At 38.2% G+C, this 18,156-nt stretch overlaps 1 protein-coding gene across 1 annotated transcript in view; it reads right to left on the bottom strand.

Moving 5' to 3' along the window:
* LOC129364561 (potassium voltage-gated channel subfamily B member 2-like) overlaps positions 1 to 8,839 on the bottom strand; it is an 89,978-nt gene extending 81,139 nt beyond the window's left edge. Inside the window, exons 1-2 of the mRNA XM_055037257.1 lie at positions 8,430 to 8,839; positions 7,070 to 7,771 (exon numbers count right to left, since the gene is read on the bottom strand). Coding sequence (XP_054893232.1) covers positions 7,070 to 7,654 — 585 coding nt within the window. The 5' untranslated portion in view covers positions 7,655 to 7,771; positions 8,430 to 8,839. The remainder of the gene's footprint in view (positions 1 to 7,069; positions 7,772 to 8,429) is intronic.
* Between the last annotated feature and the right edge of the window lie 9,317 nt (positions 8,840 to 18,156).

The following is an 18,156-nucleotide window of genomic DNA, read 5'->3' on the forward strand; positions in this document are numbered from 1 at the left end:
AAGAGAGATTACTGAAGCATGTAATGGAGACCTGGTGTTCATAGCATTTAGAATGATGACTCCTTTAAACTCCCATCCCTCTCTTTTCCATCTCACGCTTTTCCCAATGCCTTCTGGAATGGGGAAACGGCAGCGAGCGAGATGAACGAACGTCCCTTGAGGCAGCAGAGGGAGCAATGATCAGGGGGACAGCGAGGAGACGAGTAGGGCAGGAGGAGGAAGGAACACATTAGCCTCTTACTCAGCGTGTCACTCAAACTGGCAGCACCGGCCAGCACTGCTACTTGCTGTGGGTCCACACAGAGCCTCTGCTCGCCTTCAATGGGATTTATGTCTTATTCTGATGGCAGGTGGATCGAGAGCATTTGGTCCATTTGGTCTACTTGACTTCTTGCTAGCTCAATAAATAAACCGTGCAAATTAATGGAATCTGGATAAAAAGGAGAGATTAAAATAAAAATAATCCTCGCTTAAAGGGGCTTTGACATTTTAACGTTATCAAATTTAATATTTTTATTGTCTGGTATCACTTTCAATGAAATGATGTACAAACAGCAATGTTCCAATCAGGTTGTCTGGCCTTCGGGATCAGGCAAGTTGTAACGCTCTGCTGGACATCCAAGCTTTTACAAAGTGACACAGTGAACAGGTTGTGAACTGATACTTAGCATGTAAAGAAACTGAATCTTCGTTTGACTGTTGGTGGATTTTAATGAGTGACATGAAAAAGTCTATGTGCCGAACTAATTTGTTCTGTCTTTCCTTTTCTTCCGTAAATACAAATAAATACAAATTGCGAGATACAAAATATTGTATCTCGCAAAGAACTCATGAGTAAATAAAGCTAAATTCGATTTGAGGAGTGATCCAGTCAAAGCAAATCCAAATGAAATGTTTTCAAACCCTGCGGTTTTCTCTTTTAACATTTTGAATTATATTTTTATTTATTGACTACTCAGTATAAGAGTTATACAACGTCCATTGCCATTTGTCATGGCCTGCAATAATCTTATTTTTGAAAAAGTTTCAACAATAAAACTGGTTGTAAGGATCTTATTGGATAACTACCACTGCATCAAGTTTTTTGTATGTTTGCAGGTTTGACCGTTTTGTTGCTGACTTTTCAAGTGCTTCCAAGTCCCAAAGCTCATTTCAAACAGATGCTGATTTAATTTGAACACTCTCCAGGGAAGTTTTGTATCTTCTTTGACTGATGATTTAAAGTAATTTTCCATAATCTCCTCATGAACTACACAAAGAAAATGTGGTAATATAAGTATTTTCTCTTAATAAATGAGTCAATCTGCATTTACTGATTTTTTTTCACTCTGCCATGAAATTCTCTAAAAATTAAGAAGGTAAAACATTATGTGTATCATGCTTTTCTGGTTATTTTCATTCTATAGTTGATATGGGAAGCATTGATGTCTCTGATCTGTAAGTAGATAAAATATAAATCAATACAAAATGACTACTATTTGTTTTCCCATCTAAGATTTTATGAATACATTTAGTTGTGCTTCTTCACTTCCCCATAAATTATATGTGGTTAGTTATTTTAAAGACTGTATTAAAGAAAAGCAAACCATGATTGCTCTTAATCATCCATGAAAATGATTTTCGGGTTGTAATACTGGAGCAAAAGGCGTGTTTAGTTAGCAAATCCTCAGTAGTTATGCTCTAGTGATGACAGGTGCAATTACTCGTAGAAGCTGGCCTCCAACACCATCTGGCCTCTCTCATTAGCCCTGCTATACATTGGTTGTGTTGTTTACAAAATAAACTTATGCTTGAGTTTTCCTTCATCAGCACACTTGTTCTCCCTCCCCCACACATATTCTGCTTTTTTAACAGTGAGGATATTGAAGATTAGCTGTAACTCCTGAGATTTACCAAATTATGGCCCCATATATGAATCATAATGCACACAGTCAAGTGCAATAAGCTCCAAGGCAGCCCAGTGGGCTCCTTTGAGACACCTGAAATGCATCTTGGTGTTAATTCCTCTGCATGCAAAATTCAATGTGGAATGCCAATGGGTTTTGTTTATTTGTACAAAGAAAAAAGGAAATGGTGACAGGTGTGGGATTTTCCTTCTGTGTGCCATATTAAATCTTGGACTACAATAAGATTAATAGAACAGAATATACTTTATTGGTCTATTCTAGTTTGACATAAATAATATGACAATTGTTCACTGTATCGGTTTTAATAATTATACTTTGACACAGAAACACAAATATGGTGAGTGAGAAAACAATGACGTTGACTGTCACTTTGTCACAAATCAATGTCAGCTACATTTGAAATGATTGTCACAAGTGCACAATTTGTGTTTCTTTTAGCTAGTGATATTATGATTACCAAGAAAAAATATACCTCAATTGTAAGTCATGATAGAAAATTTAAAGTCAAACTCTGAGTTTTTACTCAAAATATAGAATAAAACACTCTCTCAATTTAGTTGCAATGTTTAAATAATCTTCCTTCTTGTACAACACAAGAAGCAACAGGTATCAAATAGTAGAAATTAGCTAAGCAGCAGGTGCTGTGTGCAGCTGAAAGCTTTACATAGAAACCTTTTCTGCAATATTTTGTAAACTATCAGATCTTTCTTCATAATGTTTTCAATAAAACTTAATCCTGACAAACTACGATTAATCTCTTTTCTTTTTGAAAGCCACGTTAAACTGTCTGATAATGTGGAAATCATTATTTTTTTAAATAATTGTATCAGATATTATGACACTATTTAGATTTTTTATTACCACAAAGACAATTTGGCTTTGTTGTGGTAGGTATTCACAACAATATTAATGAATAAAAGAAATTATTTTTTTCATACCATTAATTCACAACAATAAAGGTATAATATGGAACAAAAAAGCACCTTGTCACAAACATTTGGAGGATAAAGCTAAAACCCGAGAGCTTATGTTTCTCTAAATTTAACCAGAGACTTACAGAAATGATCCAAACTTAAATAAATTTCCACTTTATAGCTGATGTACATGGAAAAATAAAGCCGGTGGTATACGAGCGACTGGGTTTTAAGTGTGTCCTGGAACATCCAGATGATAAATGCTGCTCCCTCAATTCCCATGCAGGAGCCATAAGAACTCATGCCACCTATAATCAAGGAGGTTCTCTCTTATCTGATTATGGATGCAAGTAAAGAGGATTTAGGTGCTAGTGCCTAAATGCTAGGCTGTACTGATTAGAGGTCTGTTAGAAGGGTTATGTAACCAGGAAACAACTGGGGGTGAAAGAAGGTGTGCTTCTCCTAAACTGTGCTCTTGTAATACATGAGGATGACTCGCTCCAGGCCAGAAAAGACAATAACTCCAATTGACTTGTGTTCCCGTAAGCTTCTCTGTAAGATGACCAAGTTTTAGTGAAATTCTATAAAGTGATACAAAATCTGATTTGAACACATAAATGTTCACAAAGATAGCAAAAAGTAACAGAGAGCTATTTTTGAATGCTACTTGAACAAAAGTAAACATTTATTGTGACTAAATTTGCAAAAGATTAAAAACAATTCATATTGCACTGAAAAATATCCAGAACCGGTAGAGCTCCTTGAATTTAATTCAGAGACAATTTGGCTCAAGGCGGACTAAAGGGCTCTTACATCTTTTCCCTTACACAACCTCTCCTCATCTTGGTCTCTTCCAGCTTCCACATCTACATCAGTGTACCTACAAGCTTTGGCTTGGTGAATTTATGCGTGGAAGATAACAGCCAGTTGGAAGAAGGCAGCCCGTCGTGATCAGAAGCAAACGCCCCTGAGAAATGACACAAGAGCTTGCCAACAGTGTCTGTGGTTGGAGAGGCTTTGGCTGCGTCCAAGCATGGCAGAACTGAACAGCAAAAGGCTGCGGCCATGCCGGCCCATTGCTTATTTCCACCAGCTAGACTAGCTTATTAGATAAAAAGGAGAGTAATGGAGCACATCCACATTAAGGAGCAAGAACAAGGCTGGACACGGAGGGTGTGTGTGGGGGTGTGTGGCTGGCTGACTCTGCAAGGAAGAAGCACTGATCTCTTTAAAATGCTCACAGATCCTTTGCTATTATTTCTCAGGGCAGCCTGATATCAATAAGGCGACCTAAAAATGTTTACAGCTCCGAATCTTGTCATGCAATTTATTAGGAATGTATGCTTTGCGCCACAAAAATCTTAATAGCTCTGACTGCAAAATGTAATTGCGTATTAAAACATATAGACAGCTTATTAGTAACTTCAGCCAACTGTAACAAAAATTTTTTTTTAAGTTCACAATATATTTTTGCATTCCTCCTGTCATCTCTAGCTCCAATCATGTCAGCCAGCAAATACATGTAAACCAAAAAAGAACCAAAGTGTATTTCGCATAAAAATAAAGAAGGTACAGTTACTGAGGAATACACACAAACAAAATCATGTCAGTTTTATTCTATTTCAGCAACGACAAAACCTCAATGTGGGCTCCTAAGCTTGATAAAGTTTTTGTACAACTGCATCCTCTACTCACTGCAAAACAAAAGTCACAAATGTACAAGAGACAAAAATATTCTATGTAAATATTATAAACTATAGCTCAAGGACCAAATGCAATAAAACATAATTCTCTATATTATTTTAAACAATTGAAATAGATGTACTAATTATATATATATATATATATATATAGATATATATATCTATATATCTATATATATCTATATATATATATATACCTCATATATATATATATATGTATATATGTATATATATATATATATATATATATATATATATATATATATATATATATATATATATATATATATATATATATATGTTTTTTTTATAAAATTCTTTGAACAAGTGTATTTAAACTGATTTGGGTTTTAATTTTTGGACCTACATAATACAAAAAAATTTAATAAAATCACATTTTAATTTCCATCCCAAAACCTGCCATCCACTCAAACTTGATAAATGTTAAAAAGAAAGACTTTATGTGTAGCTAAACTATTCATTTCCCATTAATTCAAACTTTTCATTAAAAAACCCCCAAACAACCATTTCGTAGCTTTGAACACATTACTTCTTTAAATTCCAAAAGGAAAATAAAACACGAATTACACATAAAAACCACTGCATATTTCTTTTTGTCTTCATTTATAATTCATTGCTAAATGTTTGCAAACATCAAGCTCAGCAACCTGGGCGTAACGTACATGACTGCACTGGGTAAATCACTCAAAGCCTCATCATTCTGCCGGTTTCTTCACTGAACCTCTTTCCACAGCTTCTAGCTGCTAGATTTTATATGTGTATTGGATTTCTATCTTTTCAGTTTAAAAGCCAAGGCCATATAAGCCTTGTTGAATGAAATCATGGCTTAATTGACCCTGTGAAAAAGGTCACCACTTTCATGCTTACCTTTTATTTAAGAGCCAAAAGGGCTGTAGGTGACATAAAGCACAGAAACAGGCACAAATGACTTAAGAAGACTGAGTAAAAGGAAAATAAAAGAAACTAGGAAAGGGGAAATGTGTGTGCCAGAAGGCAAATTGTATTTGACAAAGAGATTTGGTTGCCTGTATGAAAGCAAGTGGCACTGTAGTCAACTAATAGTGGTATTTCCTTAGTCGGGAGCTTTCAAGAGAGCTCACTGCACAACGTATGAGCCGCAAAAAGCTTCCCTGATCTCAGAGAGCTGCTGTAAGTATGCAGCCCCACCACTGTATTTCCGTATGACTTTCTGCTGCCGATAGCCTGAGCTATTGGAGTCATGATCAGGCTCTCCACGTAGCCCTGTCAGCAGGATGTTAATACAATTTGATTTAGGGTGGAATTTCCCTTCAATGAACCAAGGGCTTCCCCCATCATGATAGTGTACAAGTCAGCAATACACAAATGTGTCTAGAGTCCAAAAAAGAACTCCACTGAGGAGTAAATCACTTCAGACATGTTTTGCATAGCAAATTACTCAAGTGCTGTCACATGAGTTAGGCCCCAAATTAGATATCGGCAGTCTCTGTCTAATTAATTCATATGATACACGGCTTTCCTATAAAGGACGAATGCTGTAATCAAGCTGAGACAGGATCATTGTCAGTCACTGCCAATGGCTGATTCATAGAAAATAGGGAATATGCCAATAATGCAGGAACGGGGAATGCTCGGCATAATAGCCAATAAAAAGAAAATTAATCTCCTTTCAACGAGAGGTGTCACATCTTTTCTTTTAACTCAAAAGCTGTTTAACATCAGTGTGCCAAGTTGCACAGTCAAGAGATATGTTGTTCATTTTAAGACAAAAGAGCAGGATCTAGAGATGCATCGATCAATAGGCAAGAGATTGAAATCAGTCTATTTTCCTTTAATCAGCTCTGATCACTAATCAAAAGACTGTGTTGTAGTAGCACAGTTTCTAACTTAACATATACACAAAACTGGCAATTATAATGACATACAAGTAAATCTCAAAACTGTATGCTAAGAAGTTAGGTCTTCTACCAATAACTGCTTTATTATTATTTTTTTTATCAGCACTGATGTATTAAATTTAACATTCTGTCTGTAGGAAGAGAATTTGTCATCTCTTAAAATGAAATGAAAACTGAACCAACTAATACAACAGTATTGTAGACAGAGAACCGTGGTTTTGAATAAAATAATATAATTTAACTCAAGTAAATGCTTAGAGCGGCAGCAATATACCTGTGAGAATCCTGTTCTATCATCCAGCCACTAAGACTGATTCAAAACAATGTGGCATTGGAAGAGAAACATGAATCTCTTCTCATGAAGTACTTAAAGTTAAGTTGATTGACATGAAAATATTTTTGGCGTTCTCCATTTATTCAGATCCTCATACAAGCTTCACTGTTTTATCTTAGCCACTGTTTCTATTGACCATATCATATTCAAGCTGATGAACTCATGAGTATGTTTTGAAGCGCACGTGGGAGTTGGTCTTTAACAAGCATGCCTGCAATGTGTTATTATGCAACCAGAGTGTTTGGCTTTGCTTGTGAGCAGAAAATGTGAGACTCAGGCGGTACAATCTCACTTTCTAGTCTTGGATTCTTACCTTGGCAGCCACTGAGGAGCTGGGCTTCTCCAGGAGATCCCACAGTTTCCTCCTCTTCTCTGGGCAGCAGGTGTTATCGAACTCTCCTTCTCCCTCTCTTTCCCTCATAGTCTCAGCCTCCCGCCGCAGCTCCTCGTTCATCTGCTCCTTCTTCTGGTGGTAGCGGGCCTGGCAACAGGATTCCAGGTAGATCTCGTCGATCCCCCAGTAGTCCAGCTCTTGGCCAAATGACAGGGCACACATTTCCTCCATCATGTGCAGCTTGCCCGTGCGGTAGAAGTTCAGGATGGAGGTGAAGGCCCCCGGGTGCCGGTCAAAGAAGTACTCATTCTCGTTCAGGCTGTAGTCATCGCAGATTTCCATGAGGGACTCATGAGTGTTGCAGTCTCGAAGCTTGCCAAGCCGGGTCCTGGGCAGGCGGTCAAGGGTCCGCCACAAGACCTCGTGGTTCAGACCCCCAACATTAAGGCGGACCCTGCGTGATCTGGCTTTGGTGCGGATGATCTCAATGGGCTCGGGAGGCAGTGGTGGGGCAGTTCGGACGTTGTTGGGTTTAGGCCCCGCCGATCCTAGCTTCTCGGCCATGATAATGGAATTGGAAACTTCTTGGAAGATCTTGCAACTGGCGAAGACTAAAACCGGAGGAAAAAGTATGAAACTTTTGACTTAAGTTGGATCCTCTTTAGGCAAGTCCCTCCATGGCTGAAAACACAAAAGAGAAGACTTCTCAGACAGAGAATAAATGAAACATATCCAACACAGAGTACCTCCCTTCAGGTTGCAGACATCCAGTCAAGTGTTATGACAGCTGCACAGTGTTATTGATCTCTTTCATCACGTTTCTTAGAAAGCATTGGACCAAATCAATGATTCCACTTTACCAGTCAAGGTAGCTGCTTTGCTTTGTGATCCAGCAATGTTTCTTCATAGTAAGGCTTTAATCTCACATCAACGTGACTCCTATAGCAGTCGGTAATAAAATTCAACCTTGTATATTTATTTGTAATAAGTGTGGCAGAAACTTTGGAAGATTATCCATCTGTCATGTTTTTTTTTAGCTTAGTTACATTTGGCCTTGGCCATTTTGCATAACACATTTGTTTCAGGACCTTTTTCATAAGTTAGAAAAGAAAAACAATAAAAACAATTTAAAAAAATACAATCATATATATGTGTGTGTGTGTGTGTACACTGCAGCATACCTGTTACACTGTAAGTGTTCAGTAGTCACTCAGCTCCCTCACAATCCACCACCTACCTCCCGTATCAGTTCTATAGCTCACAAATTCCCTTTGGTCTCAGTGTAAAGTAACAACAGGCTAACAATGTTATTAACGTCGCATTAAATAGCCAGTCTCACCTTGCCGCTGTAAACCAGCCTTTTCATGCAAACTCCTCTGTGTCCTAAGGGAGCAGAGGTGGAAAAACGAGCCGGGATCCCCCTTCAGTTAGGCGGATTCGACTGAGGGGAGCACTCCGCGCACACAACGCGCGTCCCACATGATGTGGAAAAATTGGTGTGCAGAGAAAACACAGACAGATAGAGAAAGAGGTGGAGGGAGGGAAAACAAAAAGAAAGAAAGGAAAAAAAAGGTTTTAATCCTTCTTTGTGAACGACCACATGGACCGATTCGCCATCGGAGAGCTGAGTGCCTTGCGCTTTTCCAGCACCTAAAAAGCTCTGGAGAAGACTGGCTCTCTCAAGCGCTGTCAATGCAGAGACGTCGAGCGCGTAAAAGGAAGGCAAGGGGAAGGAGCGGGATGAGCGAACTGCGGACTGTCCCGCTGTGTACTATGGAAAGGAGGAGCGGAGAGACGCGCGCTGCGCTGCGCTGCGCCGCAGCACAAAGGTGATGACCAAATCACACCCGGCAGCAGGTTGCTCTCCCGAAGTGAACTTAATCAAACAACGCGAATTGTTGCGTGTTGTTTTTATTCTTATCGTACACGAAAATCTAAACCACGCATGTGTGATCAGAGCAGGCATAGATGTGCGGAAACTAAGCGAAATAACACACACACACACACACACCCTTCCGCGTGTGCCATAACGCAATGCCTCTTCATATGATGGAGACGCATTTTGCCGCAGAAGACTTTTCAGTGCGATGGCCATGAAATGTAGAGTTGCTCCTATTCGAAATGCAGAATAAAGTCTCTTCCTGCTGCACAACCGTGAAGGATCTTCTCCACCACAAATGAAAACGTGTTGTATTTTGCTCTTTCTAATAACTAAAATTTCAGTTTAGGTCCTCAACTTCTGTGTCTCCAAAACCCTAGAAAGACAATGGGAAGACAAAAAAAAAAAAAAAAAAAAAAAAAAAAAACATGCAGCAAGGTTTTTGGGGTATGTCACTTTCTAGATTGAAGTTTCTGCCTGTTCTTGTTTGCATCAATACAGTCAAACTGAATTGCTAGTGCATGTAAGCATCACTTTTCAAGTAACTCATAATCAGTCAAGTTTCACCGTAAATTAATATTTATTTGTTCTATCAACAGATTCTCCCACCCAAGCTGTGGATCCCTGCAGCTCCTCCAGAGTTTCCATGAGGTGGTTCTCTAATGCCCCCTTTGCCCAGCCTGTCAGTTCAGGTGGACAGCTATACCTTGAATAGATTTGTCTTGTATTTTACACTTAAAAGAAAAAAAAAATCTAAGTTTTCCAAAGCTTTGGATTTTATTATAATGCACCAAACATTATGTTGAACTTTTCCACAACTTTACTCCTGACTCATCTATTGTATTATTTGCTCTTTGTGATGCTGTTTCCCCAAAATGATGTGTTTCTTTATGTTTGTCCATCCCATTACCCCCCCACCCCTCCAACTCTTTATATACTATCTAAGCATCTACTTTCTTCAGTTTGCATGGATACCAGCACGTAGGACTAGCATAAATGTCAACTGAAGATTTTTTTCCACACCTCAGCAGTTTTGCTGAAATTTGATTATGCATTGCATATGTGTAATTGATTTGCCTTCCATGTTCCTTCTTTCCTTTGACAAACAATCAATAAGGCTGCATTGATTAAACCAGCCCTTTGTATCTGTGTAGCCCATATCCTAAACCCCACGGGTACTGCATGTTTGGAAGGTCACTGTTTTGTGGCTTACGATCAGCTTCTGGTGATTAAAGGTCACCTAAAGCGTACCCAATATAACTTTATTACTTATATTACCAGGTGTGATGTGGATATTAAATTTTATCTGTGATCTGGAACATAATTTAACATGACAGTACCCAATTCTGGTCAAAGGGTAGCAATCTCAACCCCCGATAGTTTAAGATTTAAGATATTAACAAAACTGCTGATGAAACAGTTGTTCATTAGGCGACAGAGAGATTATTAGGGGTAATTGCTTGTGCCCACTTTCATTAATTTTCATCATCTACCTGGCAGCCAATCAGACAATCCCATGAGTCAGGATATACCAGGTTGCTCTGATGTTTCACTGGAAATGATCACCAAAGTGAGCATGGCAGCTTCTGCTGCACTCAGAGCGTGCAGCGTGGGACATGCTTGCAGTAGCTGCCTCCCTCCTCTGTGGATGTCAGCCTGCATGCACTGGTTCTCCAGAGAGTTGAAGGCAGCTAGCATCTTCTTTCCGCGTGGGTGGAGTAACGCTATTTACCAGCGTGATATCTATAATTACTTTCTTAGAAATGGATCAGAATAATTGTAAGATGTTGTTTTATTCCCAGAGTGTTTGAAAGGATGAAGATGTTAATTTCTTTTGTCATTTCCGTGTAGTATGTGGGCTTGTGATCTTGGGTGGGTTACTGCCAAAGCAACCCAAATAGTAACATAATGTTAAGGAGGAAAATTCGACCAGAGAGCCAGATAGAGTTTAATATCCGGTTGACTAAATCAGCTAGCCGACAGTTTGACAGTCATTCCGACTGATTGACAATGACTGAATCAGCCGTATTTTTTTGTTGTTGTTTTCAATTAGCCTCCAGTGGCCTCGTAAGTCCAACGAGTGTTCAAATCATTAAACTTAAATCTAATTAGCATGAAAGTTCAATAAAGATGAGAATGTATGGATGGACACAGGTTCTGTACAACTTGCAATGCTTATGCAGTGGGATTTAGATTAGGACTAGCTGTACAGTTAAATTTAACATTGCGGACGGAGGCTGGCCGAGAGGAAAACTTTGAATGCGGTTCTGTGAGGGTTTTATTGACAGTATCTTATCTGTAGTAGGTAACCAGCAAGCTAAATGTGGAGGTGCGGCATGAGCAATGTTCAAAATTAAAACTTGGTCACTGTCTTAAGGGTCTAGTTTAGTGGGAGACTAATTAACTTTTTCCCATTGTTGTAAAAAGAACAGAAAAGTTTAATGGACAAAATATTTCATTGTTATATGAAAGGCCATACACCATTCTTGTGAATCCTGAAGCATTTTTTCTTATTTCCCATTTTCTTCCCCTTCCTCTCTTCTTCTTTTCTCTATGTTATTTTATTTATGTAATTTATTTATTTAACTGTTTTGCCAGCTCCATTTTGATTTTGTGACCTCTAGTGTTCGGATGGTAATTTCTTCAACCAACTTGTTAACATAGGAAAGGGTCTTATGATATAAGAAAAAAAAATCCTCATGAAGGCCACCAATCTTTAGTTTTGAATTGTTATAAAATAGAAAATAATTGTAAATATTTTCCTCTTCATTCATTTTGTCTATTGGATTCATTTTTGGCTACTTGCTTTTTTGTATTTACTGAATTTCTTTTTTCTTACTGAAAATAGGAAGCCTCATACATTTGAGATATGTTGGACTTTGACAGGGTTTCACTGTGAAGCATACTTGTTGTTTTAGAGCCATAGGCACAGAATATCTATCAAAATGCTCCTGACCATGCAGAAAGCCACCGGTCAATGTGAAACAGCTCCTTTGCAAATGTCACACTGCTCTCTGGATCACAGCACCTAATCATAATTTTACCTCCCTTGTTTATGTTCTGTTTCTCCGACTCACTTTAGCAGTTCAAGTTTATTTGAAAAAGCATTATTATTGCTTTTAAAAGCCATTTGCCATCATTTACCAATTATAAACAGCCTGGTTTAGTGCCTGTTATCTAAAGACATCATATTTTAAGTTTATTTGAAATTATGTAAAATATGTACAGCTGAGTTGAAATCAGAAACATTTGGAACATGAACACTTTCCTGGTGTTCTACTTGGTTCAGTGTGTTGTGCTTAGTGTGGTTCGTCTTAGCTGTGCTTGAGATGAGCCTGAGGCTCTTTACCTGGGGATTTTGCCTTTGGGGTTTTTCTCCTACAGTTCTGTGTGTTGAAGAAATCTTTAAAAGGTTTTGTACAACCCTTTTCATTCCACTATAGAAACTGGAAAAAGGCTGCACCATTTCTGAGAAGTTTCTTGTTGACACTTTTGGTTTTTACTGAGAGTTTAATGCTTGCAGAAAGTTGGAAGAAAACATTTTCTTGGCCCGAACAATTTATATTAGGGGAAAAAACAGATGAAGTAATTAAGTGTCCAAACAACTGAGTGACAAATGATCATTTTGTGTTTCTTATTTTGCATAAACACATTTTTGATATCAGTACTATTAAGTACTATCTTCTTGTGTGACGGTTGGTTTGTCTGGAGCAGGACCAACGTGGAGGGAATTGCTATGCGAACCATGTTTAGAAACATAAATAATGATGATAAAAACAAACATAAACAGGAAACCAGGAACATGGCATACAATAAAGTGTAACGTTAGAAACCAGTGTGGAGCAATGAGTCCAGGAGGTAGATATACAGAAGAGGTAGTGAAGATGCCAAAGAAAGAAATTAAAAGAAACTGATTGCAGCTGGGAAAGGGAGTGAGTGAGATTGATGAGGAGATGACTAGCAGCTGGGGAAAGGAAGTAAATGGCAAACTGAACTAAAGGACAGTAAAGCAGGAACCAGAAGGAAACAGTAGCAGATATAAACACTAAACTTGTGCTTAATCCTAAAATAATCACAACTACTAAGTGAGAAAGTAGGAATAGACAGCAGAATAGATACACTTTTTTGTCAATATTTTAATGTGTTCACATACATGTGAAAAGCTGCATTGATCATTGTTTGGGGTCTTAACCAGGTTTTTATTTGCTCATGACAAGAAATGTAGTCCAAATAGTCCTGCATAAAAAAATCCATTTTGGGACAAAACAACCTGGGAGGCACGTGAATGCTGGAATTAACTGAGCTTCAGAAGAGCAAAAGTCAAAATGATTTAAATATCAATAAGTAGCATTCAATTGATGTGGAATACCATTCTATGAATGGCATGCTTGAATTGATTTGAATAGTTCTAATTAAACTAACACATGGTTGAAGGATATATTGATTTCTCTCACATGGAAATCCCATGCTGTCTTTTTTGTAAATTAAATATTTTTGGTGAAATTAAAGTAAAAGTGCACGTGCGTGCATGTGTTGATGTGTGTGCTGTAGTTCATAAAAGGGAGAAAATGCTCCACACACTTTTTATTCTGTTTGGCTATTTTTAGCTGCTGCCTATGTCAAGGTCCACACTGACATTCACACACACACTCACACATAGCTACCTACACACCCACTGTGGGCGGCTTTAGTATAATGATCTGCGTCGCAACCATTAATCTTTGTCATGTCTTCATTCATCCCACAAAGGCACCTGTTCCCCTCTGATGTTGCAAGCTTGGCATATTGTGTCAAAAATACCCAGCACTCAATAAGAACGCTTTGGTATTTGCCTGTGCAAAAAGACAACTGTAGCATGCAGGGGTCCTCCTCAGGGGTTTAGGGGTTTTTGTGTGTACTGTGCAACCATGCAGCTACTAAACCCTGCTTTGAATCCAACTCGGAACCTTTGCAATATATCATCCACCTCTGTGCCTCCTCATGTTTATTATCTTTCCACTCTGCTATCAGTCAAAGTGACGGAACTATGACCTGAAATATTCCTTAAAAAAAAGACAAAAAACTTGTTCATGTGACTGTCCACAGCACTCTGTGGTGCAGCAGACGAACACAGATGTGATTGATTACCACTTCATCCGGCTGGTTATGTTTGCATAATACCTCCAAGCCCATGGATCACAAATGAAATGGATTTCGTTTGGTGTTTTTACTGTCACTGCTGGTGTAGTCAGTTCGATACTCTCGCAGTCATGTTGTCCAGAGCATGCACTCTTGCCACAGTCAGGCAAAAAAACAAAACACACACATGCACACGCACACACAAATGCAAATCTCTGCCCACCTCAGCGTTGTTGTTTACCAAAGAGAAAATGCTGTTTCTTTTGTTGCAGCTCAGCACAACCTCTGGATTTGAGGTGTTTGTAAGGCACTCATCAGCATTCATCAGGGTGAATGGTGCCTTCTCTCCAGGTAGACGAGATACAGATTGCTGCTCCTTAACCCAAAGGGCTTGTGGCAGCGTGGTGATATAAAAATAATGCAGTCAGGGCTAATTGGAGCAAAAGCACCTGTGTTGGCATTTTTGACCTGCTGGTGCTTTGCTTTTGGGGGTTATCTTATGAGAAAAGCTTTTTTGGAGTCTGGGCATGTATAACACCTACAGCCTGTTCTAGTGATCACTGTGCGTTGTACTCTAAAGTGAAAGACAGGCAGGAGAAGCCATGGGATGCATAGTAATGAGGTCATAGTGATGTTGCTGGCAGGTTAGTTGGACTGTACTGAATTGTTATTCTTTACCTTATGTTTGTAACTCTTTTGAGCTCAACCTGTAACATTAATGTCTACTGAATTTGTAAGAAAATAGCTCGATATTTTGGATGTGCAGCAGGCGTTAACCATTCTACCCGATGTTAAAAGGGGTGTATTATGAAAATTTTGCTTTTTTCTTTTAGCTTTGTATAATGATACAATGTTCCTAATCAGCAAAACATTTCTTGAGTGTTGCTGTGATTTTTTCATGAATGTTTGAGGCTTCACCCTCTGATGAATAAAAAGGTTTACAGGATTGTCAGGAACCCCATTGTCACTTTTTGCATCCCCAATGACTAAAACAGTGAAAGAAAAAAGACTTTGTCTCAAGCTGAAACATTTAAACTTAATGGAAATTTTCAGCTATTAAACTGTTAACTATGGTGTTAGTAGTATAATGCGGGAGTCTGCTTTGCTGCCAGTGATATTGTTGTATTGGACGAGGATAATAGATACATGAAGATGGAGGACTACCTCTACTTCAAGATAAGTACAAATCAGCAGCTTGATGACTGAAAGGTGGACACAGTTGGGTTCTCTGTAAGGACAATGATGAAACATACACACGTTTTCTAAAATAGTCTATCCAAAACCCTGATCTCAACCATTCTCAACAGAAAACTAACTAATTTAACTAATTTATTTATTTACATTTTTGACAGATTGGCAAATAACTTGTCTTCAAATTGTGCTCGGTGGCTTTAAAATGTCTCTCGCTACGAAAACACAGCATATTGCAGCGATTCACTTACTTGCAATATTAAATCAAAACACTAAGAGCACGTAGTACTAGTAATAGCGAGTGATTTATGCAGATTTGACCCTGTAAGCATATTTTTTACCCTGTTTGGACTGAAAAAAGTTGTGCACCAATTTTTTGAGATCAAAACTCCAACCTGAAAAGCCCACAGATCAAATAAATCAATAAAAGCCCCAGATAAATATCACATTTATGGCCTTAATGAGTGTTTGTGAATTTCAGACCAGATATGTGGACAGGGAAGCTTGGATGCTAATCACATTTATTTCAGTCTAAGTTTAGAAAAATTGCATGCTTACACTTCTATAAGTCAGGGAGTTGCGTCAATGCTGTTGTCGCTTGTGTAATTGGGTTCACAGGTAGTGCTGAGTGTTATGAGTCTCTCTGGAAAATAATGTGAAAGATTAATCATTTGGACAGGAAACCCAAACTTTGTTCTCTCCAGGCAGGGATAATAAGATGGCACGGTTTTTCTCTCTCAGCACAGAAATGCTGGTGAATACCATTCAAAACATGTAATGACAGATTGCATTCAATACATAGAAGTATTTGATGTTAAAGGGAATGGGAGCAGTGGCAGTTTACCTAAAATGCTGGCCTTATATTGATGGTGTTCCAGCTTGGTGTAATATTAACGTAGTATTTAACGTCAAATGTACTTCTGGCCAGGTGGATTTTGTGGGAGCATTTTGTCTTCAGTCTGATGACTTGGGCAAAGTTTAAAGACTCCAACAAGACAGTCAAATCAAGAAATAATAGTTGTGACTTAAAAATATTGCCACATTCTTTGTACAAACTTTTTACGTATTTTTTCCCCTCCTTTTGTCTCTTTTTTTAAAATCCTCAATGTTCAGTGAATGTTCAGTACTGCTGGCCTTGCCTAAAAGTGCATGTGTGTGTAGTGACCTCATAAATTTGCATTAATCAATTCATCAAATTTCTCTTTGCTACAGCCACCGCATGGAGCTGATTTGCACGTTTGCTTGGTCACCAGTGGTGACATGTTGTCCTTTAGAAAGGTGGCTTTGGCCTTTGGTTCTGGAGAGGACAAAGCTCTTGAAAGCCTGTGGAACAGGCAATCTGTAGGTTGAAGAGAAGAAACTACTGACTTTCTTAATGTAGCTGATCCTTTATATATCATACAGTTAATGGTCCATCATCACAATAAGATATAAAAAGTGGTGCTCAGCACAATGTCACACAGTGAAATCTAAATTATAGTTCCCTTTATGTATTCTGGGAAGTGGGACCCATCAGGAATCTATCCTGGAGGTCAGAATTATTTGAAAAGTCTGAGGTTTCTCAATATCCTTTACCTCTAAATCCAAAAGGGTCGGTCTCTCTCTCAGTGTCAGAATATCCTGCTCTCTTGATAAGCAATTAATCGATGGAGCAATAAATCCTTACTTTGCTGAACTCTCTGTTATAATCACTAAAACAGCGGATATTACTTCACAATCGGATAAAATTTAATGTTGAACGAAAACTCATCATGGAATGGCAGAACATCTGCATATCCTGCATATCCTGCATATCCTGCATATCCTGCATATCCTGGCATTTATTTTTATTTTGTAAATGTAAACATACACATTTTAACTAGATATATACAGAAACCTCTACAATTGTTCATCTTTTAATTTGAGAATAACAAAGTAGATGTAACAGAAGCATTTAAAATGTTCATCTTTACTTTTTTTAATGTTGTCAACAAACATTGAATCAGTGATGTATGACTCCTTGTTCCCTGTGGTGGGAATATGATGTTTCTCCCAGACACTCAGAAACGACAACAACAGAATAGGCCATTCAAATATGGCACAACTCAGCTAAGCTTGACAATAAATGATGCATACACTTAAATTACATTAACAAAGACATAACATGTCTTTAAGATGAATCTGAACATCAACTTCTGATTTTGAAAAGATAAACAGGAGACCAACTTTCAGTGGGATCAGATAAGCTGCGTAATCGGACAGTAATGGCTGCTAAGAGCTCAAGGCTCAGAGTTTCAGCATGTTGATGGATGGTGGTGCCTGGTGTCCCATGGCATATAATGAGATAGCCCGAAGTTACAAGAGCTTTTATTCATCTGATTATGTTCACCAGAAAGGCTCATACTTGATTTAGATCTCAGTTTTTCACTTATTATTTATGATTCTTTTTGGAGAAAGACCACCCCTGACCCCCAAAACAACAATACTAATTTAAAAGACAAAGGTGCAGCTAAAATAAATGATGTTTTTAGATAGTACATTGACTTAATCTTTAGACAGTTTTAGCTTATGATTTTTATGACCAGGTAAAGTTCAACAGCAAACCTTGAGATCTTAAAAATGTATCAGCTATCGCCTGTTGTAACTTATGATGGTGCAAAGCCAGGAATACATTTCAGAAGATTGACGCTCTGTAATCCTCCCAGTATCTTGCTTGTTTTAACCTTATGTCCGTCATCCACGCAATTATAATCATCCCTATTCATTCACTTCATATTTTTGTAAGATTTAACAAGCAAAGAAAACAGATTACAAACATACGCCAACTTACAACTGGTGCAGACACAAAATGCATTGTATTCTGAGAAAAACACATCATTATAAAAAATAACGCATCACA

The sequence above is a fragment of the Poeciliopsis prolifica genome, unplaced genomic scaffold (assembly GCF_027474105.1).
Source record: "Poeciliopsis prolifica strain line A6 unplaced genomic scaffold, Auburn_PproV2 SCAFFOLD012, whole genome shotgun sequence".
NCBI lineage: Eukaryota > Metazoa > Chordata > Actinopteri > Cyprinodontiformes > Poeciliidae > Poeciliopsis > Poeciliopsis prolifica.